This window comes from Cebus imitator, unplaced genomic scaffold (assembly GCF_001604975.1).
Source record: "Cebus imitator isolate Cc_AM_T3 unplaced genomic scaffold, Cebus_imitator-1.0 Scaffold296, whole genome shotgun sequence".
Classification (NCBI taxonomy): domain Eukaryota; kingdom Metazoa; phylum Chordata; class Mammalia; order Primates; family Cebidae; genus Cebus; species Cebus imitator.
Window position 1 is genome coordinate 797,683 of NW_016107611.1, and position 14,731 is coordinate 812,413.

The 14,731-nt window shown below is 39.9% G+C and overlaps 1 protein-coding gene across 14 annotated transcripts in view; it reads left to right on the forward strand.

Moving 5' to 3' along the window:
• The window catches only part of LOC108285292 (zinc finger protein 227), a 25,685-nt gene extending 12,484 nt beyond the window's left edge, over positions 1-13,201 (forward strand). For 5 of the 14 annotated variants that reach the window (XM_037729197.1, XM_037729198.1, XM_037729192.1 and 2 more), the window contains 4 exons: positions 782-843; positions 4,517-4,643; positions 5,447-5,569; positions 10,660-13,201. In XM_037729197.1, coding sequence (XP_037585125.1) covers positions 782-843; positions 4,517-4,643; positions 5,447-5,569; positions 10,660-12,788 — 2,441 coding nt within the window. In that variant the 3' untranslated portion in view covers positions 12,789-13,201. The remainder of the gene's footprint in view (positions 1-781; positions 844-4,516; positions 4,644-5,446; positions 5,570-10,659) is intronic. The other 9 variants (XM_037729196.1, XM_017502365.2, XM_017502363.2 and 6 more) reach the window with 5 other exon arrangements.
• Positions 13,202-14,731: the final 1,530 nt, after the last annotated feature.

Consider the following 14,731-nt stretch of genomic DNA (forward strand, 5'->3'; position numbering starts at 1 on the left):
ACTCTGTTGTCCACGTTGGAGTGTATTGGCACAATCTCGGTTCACTGCAACCCCCACCTCCCAGGTTCATGCAATTCTCATGCCTCAGCCTCCCAAGTAGCTGGATTACAGACACGCAACACCACGACTGGCTAATTTTTATTATTTTTAGTAAAGATGAGGTTTTGTCGTGTTGGCCAGGCTGGTCTCAAACTTCTGACCTCATGTGATCTGCCCTCCTTGGCCTCCCAAACTGCTGGGATTACATGTCTGAGCCGCCGTGCCCAGCCTCTTATGCTTTTTAGTAACTATAAGAGAAAGGGACTCCTGGTTCTTAGAACTCTCCATCTACTTATTTAATCCTTGGAAAAACCCTATGAGGGAGGTACAATTTATGATTCTTACCATGTCCTCATTTTACACATGACAAGTGAGGCATAGAGAGGGTTTTTAGTACCCCCAAGGTTACACAGATGGTAAATATCATTTCTAGGAATTAAACCCAGATATTTGACTTTAGAGGCCTCATCTGTTATTACACTGCCTCTTGTTTCTTATCATCTCTGCCATCAGAAATTCTTGTAGCAGGGATGCTGCATTTGTGCAAATTGTTCACTGCCCAATGGCACTGAGTTGTCAGGCTTTTTAGAAGCTAGAATACAGTCCATGTTCTGCTTACCAAGCTTGTATGGCTATACCTGTCTGAATGTAGGGCTATTTCTGTCTATTTCTGTAATTTCCTCATACGTCCACGTGGGCTAACAGCAGGCTTGTGTCTCATGGCTTCTTTGGTCTTCCCCAGTTATGCTATCTCAGGACTATGACATTCCCCAGAAGGAGCAGGAGGAAATGACCAAGTTTCAGGTAAGTAAAGTATTCCTTACTGTCTTTTAAGATGTGATTTATTTCTCGCAGATTAGAGATTTATTTTTTCTCTTCCTTGGAAAGGTTAGTGAAAAACAGATCTTCAGAGCATGCTGTATGCTGAGATGTGTGTGTTTTGTTTGTTTTAGTTTATCACCTTTAGTATTTTACAAAACAGTCTTTGAAAAAAATAAGAGAAGCTTTAATCAAAAATAATCTGTGCTACTTTCCTGCTCATAAACTAGCTTTTTTCACTTTCCCATACTCTTTTTCATATCCATTTTGTAATACTTAAGTAGATGAAATTTTCAATTGTGCATTTTCCACTTAATTGCATCACCTGCATTGTAAGTGATTACATCATATGCCATTGAATTGCAGTGCCCTTAAAAAACAACAAAAAGTATTCATTATTCAGCCTTTCAGAAATTTTAAGAATTTTACTACTTTAAATGCAGTGACTTTTTTCCTACATATAAAAACAATTTCTTTAAAAGCAATTTTGAAGGAATTCAATATTATTTGTCCCAAAAGTTTTAGGAGCTCTGCATTGAAGAGGTTCATGTCCCAGTTTCATGTTGGTTCCCTCAGATGTTTTGTAAACAGAACATCTAAAGAATGACATGGTGTAATATTATTAGATGTTTTCACAGAAGAAGAGCTATATATTTTTTCTGTTTATGTTTTTATCCCTCATCTATTTTATTTCTTGGATGAATTTATTTCATCAAAGTAACATGTACATAGTTTAAGGTCTAGTAGTACTTAGATGTCTTGCCAGCCCTTTCCATCTGTCATTGCAATTTTTCAGATGTGAGGATGGAGATGATTTGTCTGTATTTTAAATATGAGGAAACAGGTTATGGGAATAACTGCCCCAAATTTCCCAGGTAGCTGATTCATTGGACACTGAAGCTTCCAACTATTAGGAATATCTGACATTCTGTATTCATGTAAAGGTAGACAGAACAAAAGAGTTTTCCATTCAGAGACATGAGTGCATATCATACAAGTACCTGCTGTTACTTTTTTTTTTTTTTTTTTTTTAGTTTCATTCTTATCTCCCAGGCTAGAGCCAGAGGGCAATGGCACAATCTCAGCTTACTGCAACCTCTGCCTCCCAGGTTCAAGCGATTGTCCTGCCTCAGCTTCTCCAGTAGCTGTGATTACAGGCATGCACCACCATGCCTGGCTAATTTTGTATTTTTATTAGAGATGGGGTTCCACCACGTTGGCCAGGCTGGTCTTGAACTCCTGACCTCAGGTGATTCACCCACCTCAGCCTCTCTAAGTGCTGGGATTACAGGCGTGAGCCACTGCACCTGGCCCTGATGTTACCTTTTGGAGGATAGACCTCAACAATGCCTCTCATTCAGTTTCCATCTCAGTGCCTGTCTCTTCTCTAGTTTTGTCTCTTAGTCATTCCATGAAGGTAGATGCTCAAGCGCAGTTTTTATATAAGTGTTTTAAATTTCTCTACAGCAAAAGCTATCAGGCATGATGGTAAAAGACAGTAGCAAACTGGTGGGATATACTTAAACATTAGGTAAAGGTCTAATAGGTTAAATTCCTGTTAAGATTAGTAATATAGAGAAAATCCCAACTGGAATATGAGCAAAAGAAATGAATAGTAGTGTCATTAAGAGAAGAAACAAATTTATGAAAAGAATGATCTTCACTAATAATTTTAATGTGTGAAAATGTTAATAAAAGAGCTTTCTATTTATGTATTTGGTTTTATTTATGTTGTCAATGACTTTTTTAGAAAAAGGAACTGAGTCCTGTTTAGCCAGGGTCTAGAGGTTCAGGAGTGCTTGTACTGTTGCATAAAAAGTGAACTGGGAAAACCTTTGGAGAGAAAAATCTGCAATTACACTTTCAAATTTTTTTTTTTCTTTTGAGATGGTGTCTCACTCTGTTGCCCAGGCTGTAGTGCGATGGCACGATCTCAGCTCACTGCAACCGCCACTTCCTGGGTTCAAGCGATTCTCCTGCCTCAGCCTCCCGAGTAGCTGGGATTATAGGTGCCCATCACCGCACCTAGCTAATTTTTGTATTTTTAGTAGAGACGGGGTTTCGCCATGTTGGCCAGGCTGGTTTTGAACTCTTGACCTTAGGTGATCTGCCTGCCTTGGCCTCCCAAAGTGCTGGGATTACAGGCATGAGCCACTGCGCCCGGCTCAAAAATTTTAAAAGTAAATATTCTGTGACTTTGCAGTTGCTGCTTCTTGGCCATGATCTCTGTAAAAGAATCTTTGCAGTGTTGGTTATAAGTAAAAATCTGTAATTAATTATACATTATTTGGATTGGTTAAAGATAAATCATCAGTTCCAAGGAATACTATTGTAGGTAATCACAAAATGGGACGAAACAGGTCACAAAGGTATTAGTTTTTCCCATTTATTGAGCACATATGGTGTGCCAGGCATTTCTGAGTGCTTTACATATCTTCACTCATCTAATCCTTTCAAACACTTTATGATTTATTTATTTTAATTTTAAAAATTTATTTAAAACAGTGTCTCACCCTGTCTGGAGTGTGGTGGTGTCATCTCGGCTCACTGCAATCTCCATTTCCCGGGTTTAAGTGATTCTCCTGCCTCAGCCTCCTGAGTAGCAGGGATTACAGACACACATCACCATGCCTGGCTAATTTTTTTGTATTTTTAGTGGAGATGGGGTTTCAGCATGTTGGCCAGGTTGGTCTCAAACTCCTAGCCTCAAGTGAGGCCTCCAAAAGTCCTGGCATTACAGGTGTGAGCCACTGTACCTAGCCTGAAAATCTATTTATTTTTAAAAATTGAGACAGGGTCTCACTCTGTTGCCCAGGCTGAAATGCAGTGGCACAATCATGGCTCACTGTAGCCTCAAACTCCTAGGCTGAAGCAGTTCTTCTGTGTCAGGCTCATACAACTTATGAGTTAGATACCATGATAAAGAAGAAATTGAGATAGTGAGAGATTAAGGAATTTGCCCAAGGTCGTATAATTAGTAAAAGGCAAAACGTTGAAATTTGAACCTGGCCAGACTCCAGAGCCAGTGCTCTTTAAGCAGCTGTGCATCCTGTAGTAGGTGGATAAAAGGACATGTGCCTTGAAAGCACACGAAGAGCTACATACCTGTCTTTGAGGGTTGCTGAAGGCCTGTGACCTTTGCAAACATTAAAAACGTTGATAGGGCCAGGTGTGGTGGCTCAGGCTTGTTCCCAGCACTTTGGGACTCCGTGGCCAGTGGATCACCGGAGGTCAGGTGTTTGAGAACAACCTGGCCAACATGGTGAAATCCCGTCTCTACTAAAAAAATACAAAAGTTACCTGGGTTTGGTGGTGGGCGCCTGTAATCCTAGCTACTTGGGAGGCTAATGCAGGAGAATCTCTGAACCCAGGAGATGGAGGCTGCAGTCAGCAGACATTGTGCCACTGCACTCCAGCATGGGTGACAGAGTAAGACTCCATCTCAAAAAAGAAAAAAACAAAAAAACAGTGATAAAGTCCAGGCTTTATAGGGGCAGGGGTAGGAGATAGTGAGAGAAACTGTCAGAACTGAAAATTGACTGGGATCTCTTGGAATCTCTAACAATTTTTTTGTGGTGCCCTTTTTCCTTCTTGATGCCACCCTTCTTCCAGTGGAGGTTGGTTATAAGATTGAGGTTACCTGTGTTTGATGTTGTAGAAGGCTGTGACATTCAAGGATGTGGCTGTGGTCTTCTCCAGTGAGGAACTACGACTGTTGGATCTTACACAGAGGACGTTGTACCGAGATGTCATGGTGGAGAACTTCAAGAACTTGGTTGCCGTGGGTGAGGACAGGCGCTCTCTGACTCTGAACCTGAGCTCCCTTTGAGAATCTTTGTGCTTGAAGAGGTGTTCAAGGGTTTGGACCTTTTAAAAATGGTTCCTTGTTCTTGAAGACAAAAGGTTTTCTAATCCCTGGGACAACAGCATAGGTTTTTCTAGTCTTTCTGCTCAGGCAAAATTCTGTCCTTTTAAATTGCTGGTGGTTTTGCCCGTAGAAGATATTTGGCATTGTCTGGAAATGGTTGTCACACCTGATGGGGGGGTGCTGTTGGCATCTTGTGGGTAGTAGCCAGGAATTCTGCTAAATCTCATATATATATATGAACTAGGCCACAACCTAAATTTCTTATTATAGTTCATGATCTAAAAACATCTTAAAATAAATCACTCTAGAGGCCAGACGTGGCGGCTTATGCTTGTAATCGCAGCACTTTGGGAGGCCAAGGTGGGTGGATCACTTGAGGTCAGGAGTTCGAGACCAGCCTGGCCAACACGGTGAAATCCCATCTCTACTAAGAATGCAGAAATTAGCCGGGTATGGTGGCAGGTACCTGTAATCCCAATTACTAGGGAGGGAGGAGGATCACTTGAACCCTGGAGGTGAGGCAGAGGTTGCAGTGAGCCGAGATTGTGCCATTGCACTTTAGCCTGGGCAACAGAGTGAAACTCTGTCTCAAAAACTAAATAAATAAATAAAATAAGTAATAACATATCACTCTAGAGGTTGTGAGGCTTATAGGTTCTGACAAAAATGTATTTTAGTTGTGTGTTCATCTTAAATACATATAAATCTACATTTTCATAGGGCATCTTCCCTTCCAACCAGATATGGTATCCCAACTGGAAGCAGAAGAAAAGCTTTGGATGATGGAAGCAGAAACCCAAAGAAGTAGGTATTCTGGCAAGAACCCTGCGGCTGTTCTTTCAGGTACTGATTAGTCTGCGTCTTACCATGTCCATGACCTCCCTGGTCCGAATGCTGTCATCTTTCACCTGGATTATAACAGCAGCTTCCATGCTGGTCTCCCTACCTCCTCCCTTGTGCTCCTATAGTTTACTTTCTAAATGGTGGCCAGAGTGGTTCTTTTTAAAATATCTTTTTATTTTTTGAGATAGGGTCTCACCTTTTCTCCAAGCTAGAGTGCAGCGGTGTGATTGTAGCTTACTGCAGCCTCATCCTCCTGATTTCAAGTGATCCTCCTGCCTCAGCCTTCCAAGTAGCTAGGACTACAGGTGTATATCACAACAACTGGCTAATTTTTTATTTTTTGAAGAGATGAGGTCTTGCTATGTTGCCCAGGCTGGTCTGAAACTCCTAGGCTCAAGCAGTCTTCCCACCTAAGCCTCCCAAAGCGCTGGGATTACAGATGTGAGCTGCTGTACCCAGCCCAGACTGGTTCTTTAAGAAACACATTAGATTATGTCATTCCTCTGCTCAGAAGCCTTCACAACCTTCCCATTTCACTCAGAGGCCTTGTACTGAACCGCAAGACCCTAACTGGTCTGATCTCACCAAGTTTCTCTTTGATCTCCCATTCCTTTCCCTTTGCTTAGATCATCCCAGCCATGTTGGCAGCCCTTGGAGTATTTGTTAAACATACTGAGTTCCCTTCTGTTCCATGGCCTCTGACTAGCTCTCCTCCTTGCTTTGGTGGAGAGTCTCCCCAGTACCTTACTTATTGCACTCAAGTCATTGTTTAAATGTTCTATCGTTAGAGAGGGCTCCTGTGTTTAAATACCATTTTAATTTGAAATACCATCTTCCTTCCATTTTCCATCCCCTTATACTTCCTTTCTCTCCTTCTCTGCTTTCTCTTTAATTTGCATATTTTTCAGGTCTACTGACTTAAAAATTAAAAGTAAGCTGGGCATAATGGTGCACACCTGTAATCCTGGCTACATGGGAGAGTGAAGTGGGAGGATCACTTGAGCTGAAGAGTTCCAGACCAACCTGGACAACATAGTGAGACTCCATCTCTATTAAAAAATTTTTAAAAATTAGCTAGGTATATTAGCATGTACTTGTAGTTCCAGCTACTTGGGAGGCTGAGGCAGGAGGATCAAGTGAGCCCAGGAATTTGAGACCAACCTGAACAACAGTGAGACCTTGTCTCTCACACACATAAAATTAAAAATTAGGTATTCCGAGATGATGTAAATTTATATGCTCTCCCTACCCCAAAAACAAAACAGGAAAGCTTATCTATTAACATGATAGACAACGCCCTGAATTCTGTGAGTAGTTGATGGATATAATTCATCTTTTTTGGTTCATCTCTCTTTTTAGGTCTACATTTAATCATATCCGTAAATTCCTTTGATGTGTTCAGAAATGTTAGATACTTGCTTCACTTTACCTCGGTAATTATCCTAAGTATTGTCACTTTTCATTTTTGCATAATAGACAAAGTCCTTTTAGCAAATCTTGTAGCATTTTCTGCCACCCTATCTCAAAGGTTTTTCTTTAATGCCTTCAACATGTTTCAGGATTTTGCAACCATGCTTCATGTACAAGTAATATTCTAAAATTTTCTTCATAAATCAGAGGAACACATATTAAAGAGCTCCTCCACGAGATAGAGTCTCACTGTGTTGCCCAGGCTGGAAGTCTCACTGTGTCGCCAAGGCTGGAGTGCATGATTTTGGTTCACTGCAACCTTTGCCTCCTGGGTTCAAGCAATTTTCCTGCTTCAGCCTCCTGAGTAGCTGGGTTTACAGGCACCTGCCACCATGCCTGGCTAATTTTTGTATTTTTAGTAGAGATGGGGTTTCACCATGTTGGCCAGGCTGGTCTCAAACTCCTGACCTTGTGATTCACCCGTCTTGGTCTCCCAAAGTGCTGGGATTACTGGCATGAGCCATTGTGCCACGCCAAACTGTTTGTTTTTCTAAGAGTTCTTAACAAAAAGCTTACAGAGAATGGAGACAAGTAGACCTTACATTCCTTTTACTCGGAGTTAGCTCATTGGTTGAGAGCACACTAGTGTGATTAATTAATTACTTGGGAATTGTCTTCCAGTGAATCTCTAAAATAACTCTTAATTTCTAAGACATTTTTGGATATGTAAAGATTCAAACCTAATCTTAGAAAACAAAAGCTATTCACAGTTGTTGGAATATATAACTATCAAAAATTATCAATGCCTATATGGCAGGTAGTACAGTTCATCATTTTCCTTGTATCAGTTTCAAGTTGGCTATACTCATTGGTGAAAACTGCCTCATCCATACAGGTGACTTCCCACTTTCCCATGTTCCCTTCCCTCCAATACCGAAACAGTTATATAGCCTTCATAGAGTAGTTCTTTAGAGTTTTGAATTGGACATTTCCAGAAGTCCACAGGCACTGACATACCTGTGGAGTTGAAGTGAGTCCTAATTAGGAAAAGAAAATCCCAGCATTTTGAATTCAGTTTTCCAGTGTAATTTGCATCCACATGTATTAATCTTAGCTGCTAGCACAGGCAATGTGAGAAGCACTTTTTGGTTGCAGTGACTTATGACAGCAAACACCTGAAGTTAGGCCAGACTTTCAGATTAAGGGCATAGTCTTCCACAAGACTACTGTCTATATCAGCTCTAAGTTTAGGGTTTCCCAGATAATTTTGGTCACTTCTGACCAAGTAGCTACAAAATTTGGGGGCTCCCATGATAATTTGTTAGAATGAACGTCAGAACTCAGGAAGGTACTAGACTTAGAGTTTTATTAGAGCAAAAAAGATACACATTGGAATGAGCAAAAGGAAGAGATACGTGGGGCAAAATCTGGGAGAGTTCCTTCTTGCTTCCCTTTTTAAAAGGACTTGTGATTACTTTGGGCTCACTGGTTAATCCAGGATAATCTTTTTATCTTGAGAGCTTTCATTTAATCATATCTGTAAATTCCTTTTTTTTTAGACAATGTCTTCCTCTGTCATCTAGGCTGAAGTGCAGTGGCGTGATCTTGGCTCATTGCAACTTCCACCTCCTGGGTTCAAGTGATTCTCATGTCTCAGCTTCCCTAGTAGCTAGGATTACAGGTGCCCACCATCATGCCAGGCTAATTTTTAATATTTTTTGTTAGTGGAGACGGTTTCACCATGTTGGCCAGACTGGTCTCAAACTCCTGATGTCAAGTGATCCTCGGCCTCCCAAAGTGCTGGGATTATAGGCGTGAGCCACCGGGCCTGGCCTGTAAATTCCTTTTTGCCATATACGTTAACATACTCACAGGTTTGTGAGTTCAGGATGTAGACATCTTTTCAGGGTGGGGGTTATTACTCAGCCTGCCATATCCAGAAATGTGTAGATAACTATTGATATATATTTTTTTCAGTTTGTATTATTAGAATGTAACATTGTATTTAAGCAAATTATTTGATTAAGGACTTGGTAAACCACCCCCTAAACATTTTAAGCCAAGGTCTTTCATACACTTCTAACCACCACCCTCAACTTAAGTATAATTTTATATCTTGACTGAGCATAAGTATGCTCATATTTATGTGTATGTTTACAAACTAAAACAAGTATTTCCTATAGTGGTGCGCTTATTGCTTGTAATATTCTAAGCATGTTCTCTTATTCTGTTTTTTTTTGTTGTTGTTGTTGTCACAAGTTACATACTGGGTTTCATGGTGCACTAATGCATCGAAACAATTTGAAAACCCTTGTTACAGTGGGGATAAAGCAATGAAGAAAACAAAATGCATATTTTCTTCTTGACCATTACATTCTAGTGGGTCTAAGAGACAAAGGGAAAAAAAAAAAGGAAAGTATATAGTAAATCAAATAATAAGTAATGTGGGGAAAAGTCAAGCAGAGTAAGGAAACTGGGAAGAGTCAAAGGTATATGGTGGGCTGGGTGTGGTGGCTCATGCCTGTAATCCCAGCACTTTGGGAGGCCGAGGTGGGTGGATCACTTGAGGTCAGGAGTTCAAGACCAGCCTGGCCAACATGACAAAACCCCATCTCTGCTAAAAATACAAAAATTAGCTGGGTGTAGTGGCATGAGCCAGTAATCCCCACTACTCGGGAAGCTGAGGAGGAAAATCTCTTGAACCTGGGAGGTGGAGGTTGCAGTGAGCTGAGACTGCACCACTGCACTCCAGCCTGGGTGACAGAGTGAGACTCCATTTCAGAAAAAAAAAAAAAGGTATAGGGTGGTACCGTGGATTTACATTTCCATCATATGTTATAGAAGGCATCACAGATAAAGTAACATTTGAGCAGAGACCTGAAGGGAGTAAGAGAACAAGCAAGGCTCCCTGCTTCCTGGGAGGAAGCTTTCTAAGCTGAACATACGTCTCCCTCTCTTAGTCTTCTGTGTTGACTTTGAGAGTTTGCACTATGCTCTACTTCTTTCCTCTCTGAACTTCTCTCCTAGTTATACAAGATTAGCTTTCCCTTTTCCACTTCTTGTCCAGAGACTTGGATTTCTACCAGGCTTTAGAGTAATCATTTTATTAGTTCAACTGCTTTCCCAAATTTCCTGTTGGAAGATAATTTCTATCAGGATCTAAAATACTATTTACCAGGCTTTAGAATAATCATTTTATTAGTTCAACTGCTTTCCCAAATTTCCTGTTGGAAAATAATTTCTATCAGGATCTAAAATACTATTTTATGCCCACAGTCTGAACTTTCCTAACATAACTAGTTATTAGAATCCCACTTGTCATAAGCCTACTGAGCAAGAGTTACGTAGGTTGTTAATTGATGTTATGTAGGTTAGAATGTGGATTGTCTTTTTGTTGCCCTGCAGCCACCTGATTTCAGCTTTTAGCTCTCATATTAAACTGTTAGACTTACTATTCTAAATGGATCATATTTATACTTAGTGAATCGGAACCTGTTGACCCCACTCTTTGCTTATACCTGTATGAAAAACATGACAGAATACATGATACTGTAAGGACAAGGTCACCTTTCCCCTGGTTTATTAAGGCTTTCTACTGTGGCCTATGTGTGAAATTCTATTTCTGAAGAAAGTGTTTACTTGCCCTCATATCTAAATATTACTTTTTTTTTTTTAAATAGGCAGCAAGCATCAAAATAAGATGGAGACTCTCCAAAAATTTGCATTAAAATACCTTTCAAATCAAGAACTGTCCTGCTGGCAGATCTGGAAACAGGTTGCAAATGAATTAACCAGGTGTCTACAGGGAAAGAGTTCCCAGTTAGTACAAGGTGACTCTATTCAGGTTTCTGAAAATGAGAACAATATAATGAACCCTAAAGGAGATAGCTCTATTTATATTGAAAATCAGGAGTTTCTATTTTGGAGAACCCAGCATTCTTGTAGGAATACGTATCTGAGTGAGTCACAGATTCAGAGTAGAAGTAAACAAATTGATGTGAAAAATAACCTGCATATACATGAAGACTTAATGAAGAAATCATCATGTCATGAGCATATTAAAACTGACACAGAACCGAAACCCTGCAAAGGTAATGAATGTGGCAAAATCATTAGTGATGGCTCCAATCAGAAATTACCCTTAGGAGAGAAACCCCATCCATGTGGTGAGTGTGGAATGGGTTTCAGTTATAGCCCAGGGCTTCCCCTTCATCAGAATGTTCACACAGGAGAAAAATACCTCAGTCAAAGCTCACATCTGCAAACTCATCAGAGAATTCACCCGGGAGAGAAACTCAATAGATATTATGGATCTGGTGATTGCTTCAGTAAGAGCTCTTTCCATTTTTATCAATCTAATCATACAGGAGAGAAGTCCTATAGATGCGACAGCTGTGGCAAAGGATTCAGTAGCAGCACGGGTCTTATCATTCATTACAGAACTCATACTGGAGAGAAACCCTATAAATGCGAGGAATGTGGTAAATGCTTTAGTCAAAGTTCAAATTTTCAGTGCCATCAGAGAGTCCATACTGAAGAAAAACCATACAAATGTGAAGAGTGTGGTAAGGGCTTCGGCTGGAGTGTTAATCTCCGTGTTCACCAGAGGGTCCACAGGGGTGAGAAACCCTATAAATGTGAGGAGTGTGGTAAGGGCTTCACTCAGGCTGCACATTTTCACATCCATCAGAGAGTCCACACTGGGGAGAAACCCTACAAATGTGATGTGTGTGGTAAGGGCTTCAGCCACAATTCACCATTAATATGCCATCGGAGAGTCCACACTGGAGAGAAGCCATACAAATGTGAGGCGTGTGGGAAAGGCTTTACACGTAATACAGATCTGCATATTCATTTCAGAGTTCACACGGGAGAGAAACCCTATAAATGTAAGGAGTGTGGTAAGGGCTTCAGTCAGGCTTCAAATCTTCAAGTCCATCAGAATGTCCACACTGGGGAAAAACGATTCAAATGTGAAACATGTGGGAAGGGCTTCAGTCAGTCCTCAAAGCTTCAAACCCATCAGAGAGTCCACACTGGAGAGAAACCATACAGATGTGATGTGTGTGGTAAGGACTTCAGTTACAGTTCAAATCTTAAACTACACCAAGTAATTCACACGGGAGAAAAACCATATAAATGTGAGGAATGCGGAAAGGGATTTAGTTGGAGATCAAATCTTCATGCGCATCAAAGAGTTCACTCAGGAGAGAAACCCTATAAATGTGAGCAATGCGATAAAAGCTTCAGTCAGGCCATAGATTTTCGGGTACATCAGAGAGTCCATACTGGAGAGAAGCCATACAAATGTGGTGTCTGTGGTAAGGGCTTCAGTCAGTCCTCTGGTCTTCAGTCCCATCAGAGAGTCCACACGGGGGAAAAGCCATACAAATGTGATGTGTGTGGAAAGGGCTTTAGATACAGTTCCCAGTTTATATACCATCAGAGAGGCCATACTGGAGAAAAACCTTACAAATGTGGAGAGTGTGGAAAAGGTTTTGGTAGGAGCTTGAATCTTCGCCATCATCAGAGGGTCCACACAGGAGAGAAACCCCACATATGTGAGGAGTGTGGTAAGGCCTTCAGTCTCCCCTCAAATCTTCGAGTCCATCTGGGTGTTCACACCAGGGAAAAGCTCTTTAAATGTGAAGAGTGTGGTAAAGGCTTCAGTCAGAGTGCACGTCTTCAAGCCCATCAGAGAGTCCACACTGGAGAAAAACCATACAAATGTGACATATGTGATAAGGACTTCCGTCACCGGTCACGTCTTACATATCATCAGAAAGTCCATATTGGCAAAAAGCTTTAGAAATGAGAAGTGTGTTACCAACTTCCGTCTGAATGCACATATTCAAGTTTTTGGAGAGTCCATGCTAGTGGTAAACCCTATAAAAGTATTGGGAGTGGAAGGGGATCTTTCTAACAAATCCATCAAGATGACATAGAATCATGAACAGGAATAGAATTCGTATTTAGGGGAGAAATAGAGCTGTGGCTCTCTTGGTAAGATCTAGTTATTATAAATGATCATCTTTCAATGTGAATATATGCCTGAAGATAATGTGTGGAAGGATATTTGCCATATGCTAACTGGTTTTTTGGCCAGGGAGAGTTTTGGGTTATTATTCCTGTAATTGCCATTTTATACTTACGGTGATCATTATTTTCACTAAAAGCTGTAAAGCTTTGAAAAATGAATAAAATTATTAAAAATTTTCTGTAGCTAAGGACTCATAGATTATTTTTTATGGCATGTAGGTTTAAAATTAAGGAATATATCCCCAGAGATGAATCTTTTATCTTCAGAAGTAAATTTGTCTGCCATGGAGGTATATTAAAGGATGGTCAGTGCATCATCGTTTTAATAGCAAACAGAAATAGATTACCAAAGTATTTTGTGGTTTATCAATCCAGTGGCACACTATGCAAACATCAAATGGAGAAAGGTAAATTTTTAGCTGTGGATGTTGGAAGATGTTCAGAATATATTAACTTGAAAAAATAAGATATTTTATATGATCCTATTTTGTTAAAATGTGTAGATGAATAGGTCTTTACTATAGTTCTCTCTAAATAATGGGATTTTATGTATATTTTAATGTTTCTTTAAACTTATTTTGAAATAACTTAAAACTTTCAGAAAAATTGTAGAAGTTATATAAAATCTCCCATATACTCTTTACCCAGATTAACCATTAACATCTTTGAATTATTCTCAATATGTATTTATACATAGAGTTTTACCATATGAATATGTTACAGACATCTTTCTCCTTACACTAAATACTTAAGTGTGCTTTCCTAAGAACAAGGATGTCTACTTAGCTACAATATAACATTCCAGTTATTTATTTATTTATTTAGAGACTGGGCCTCATTCTGTTGCCTAGGCTGAGTACAGAGGGGTGATTATAGCTCACTGCAGCCTCTAACTCCTGGGGGCAGGCGATCCTCCTGCCTCAGCCTCCCAAGTAGCTGGGCCTGCAGGCACAGAGCACCATGCCCACCTAATTTTTAAAACTTTTATAGAGATGAGTTCTTGCTATGTTGCATAAGCTAGTGTCGAATTCCCGGGCTTAAGTGAGCCTCCCACCTCAGCCTTCCAAAATGCTAGGATTACAGGTGTGAGCCACTGCATCCAGAAGGAAAATTTATTATTGATACATAACAGTATGTAACCTACAGACTTTATTTAAATCTTACAGTTATCCCAATAATATGTTGATTTTTTTCTGCTTGAGTCCAAAGATTACACATTGCATTTAGACTCCTTTAATCAAAATTGCTACCTCTTTCATTGTTTTTAATGACCTTGATATTTTTGAGATTATTTTGTAGAATGTCTCTTAATTTGGATTTGACTGAGGTTCCCTTATAATTGGATTTAACTACACATTTTTCCATGAGGATTTGGTAAGTGATGTGCAACATGTAATATTTGTACCTATAAAGGTAACAAATTGGAACACTTTATTGGGGACGGTGATGTTGGGTTCTTCCATTGTAAAATTACTATTTTTTCTTTGTGATTGATAATAACAAAGGCAATTTGTGGGGAGATACTTCCTGACTCTGCAAATGGCATGTTTTTCAGTCAATTTTCCTCCACTAGTTTAAGCATTCTCTAAAAGTCTGGCCTGAATCAGTGATCACTCTGATGGTGCAAAAGGGTCATATATATATATATATACACACACACACACACATATATATATACACACACATATATATGTGTGTATATATATATATACA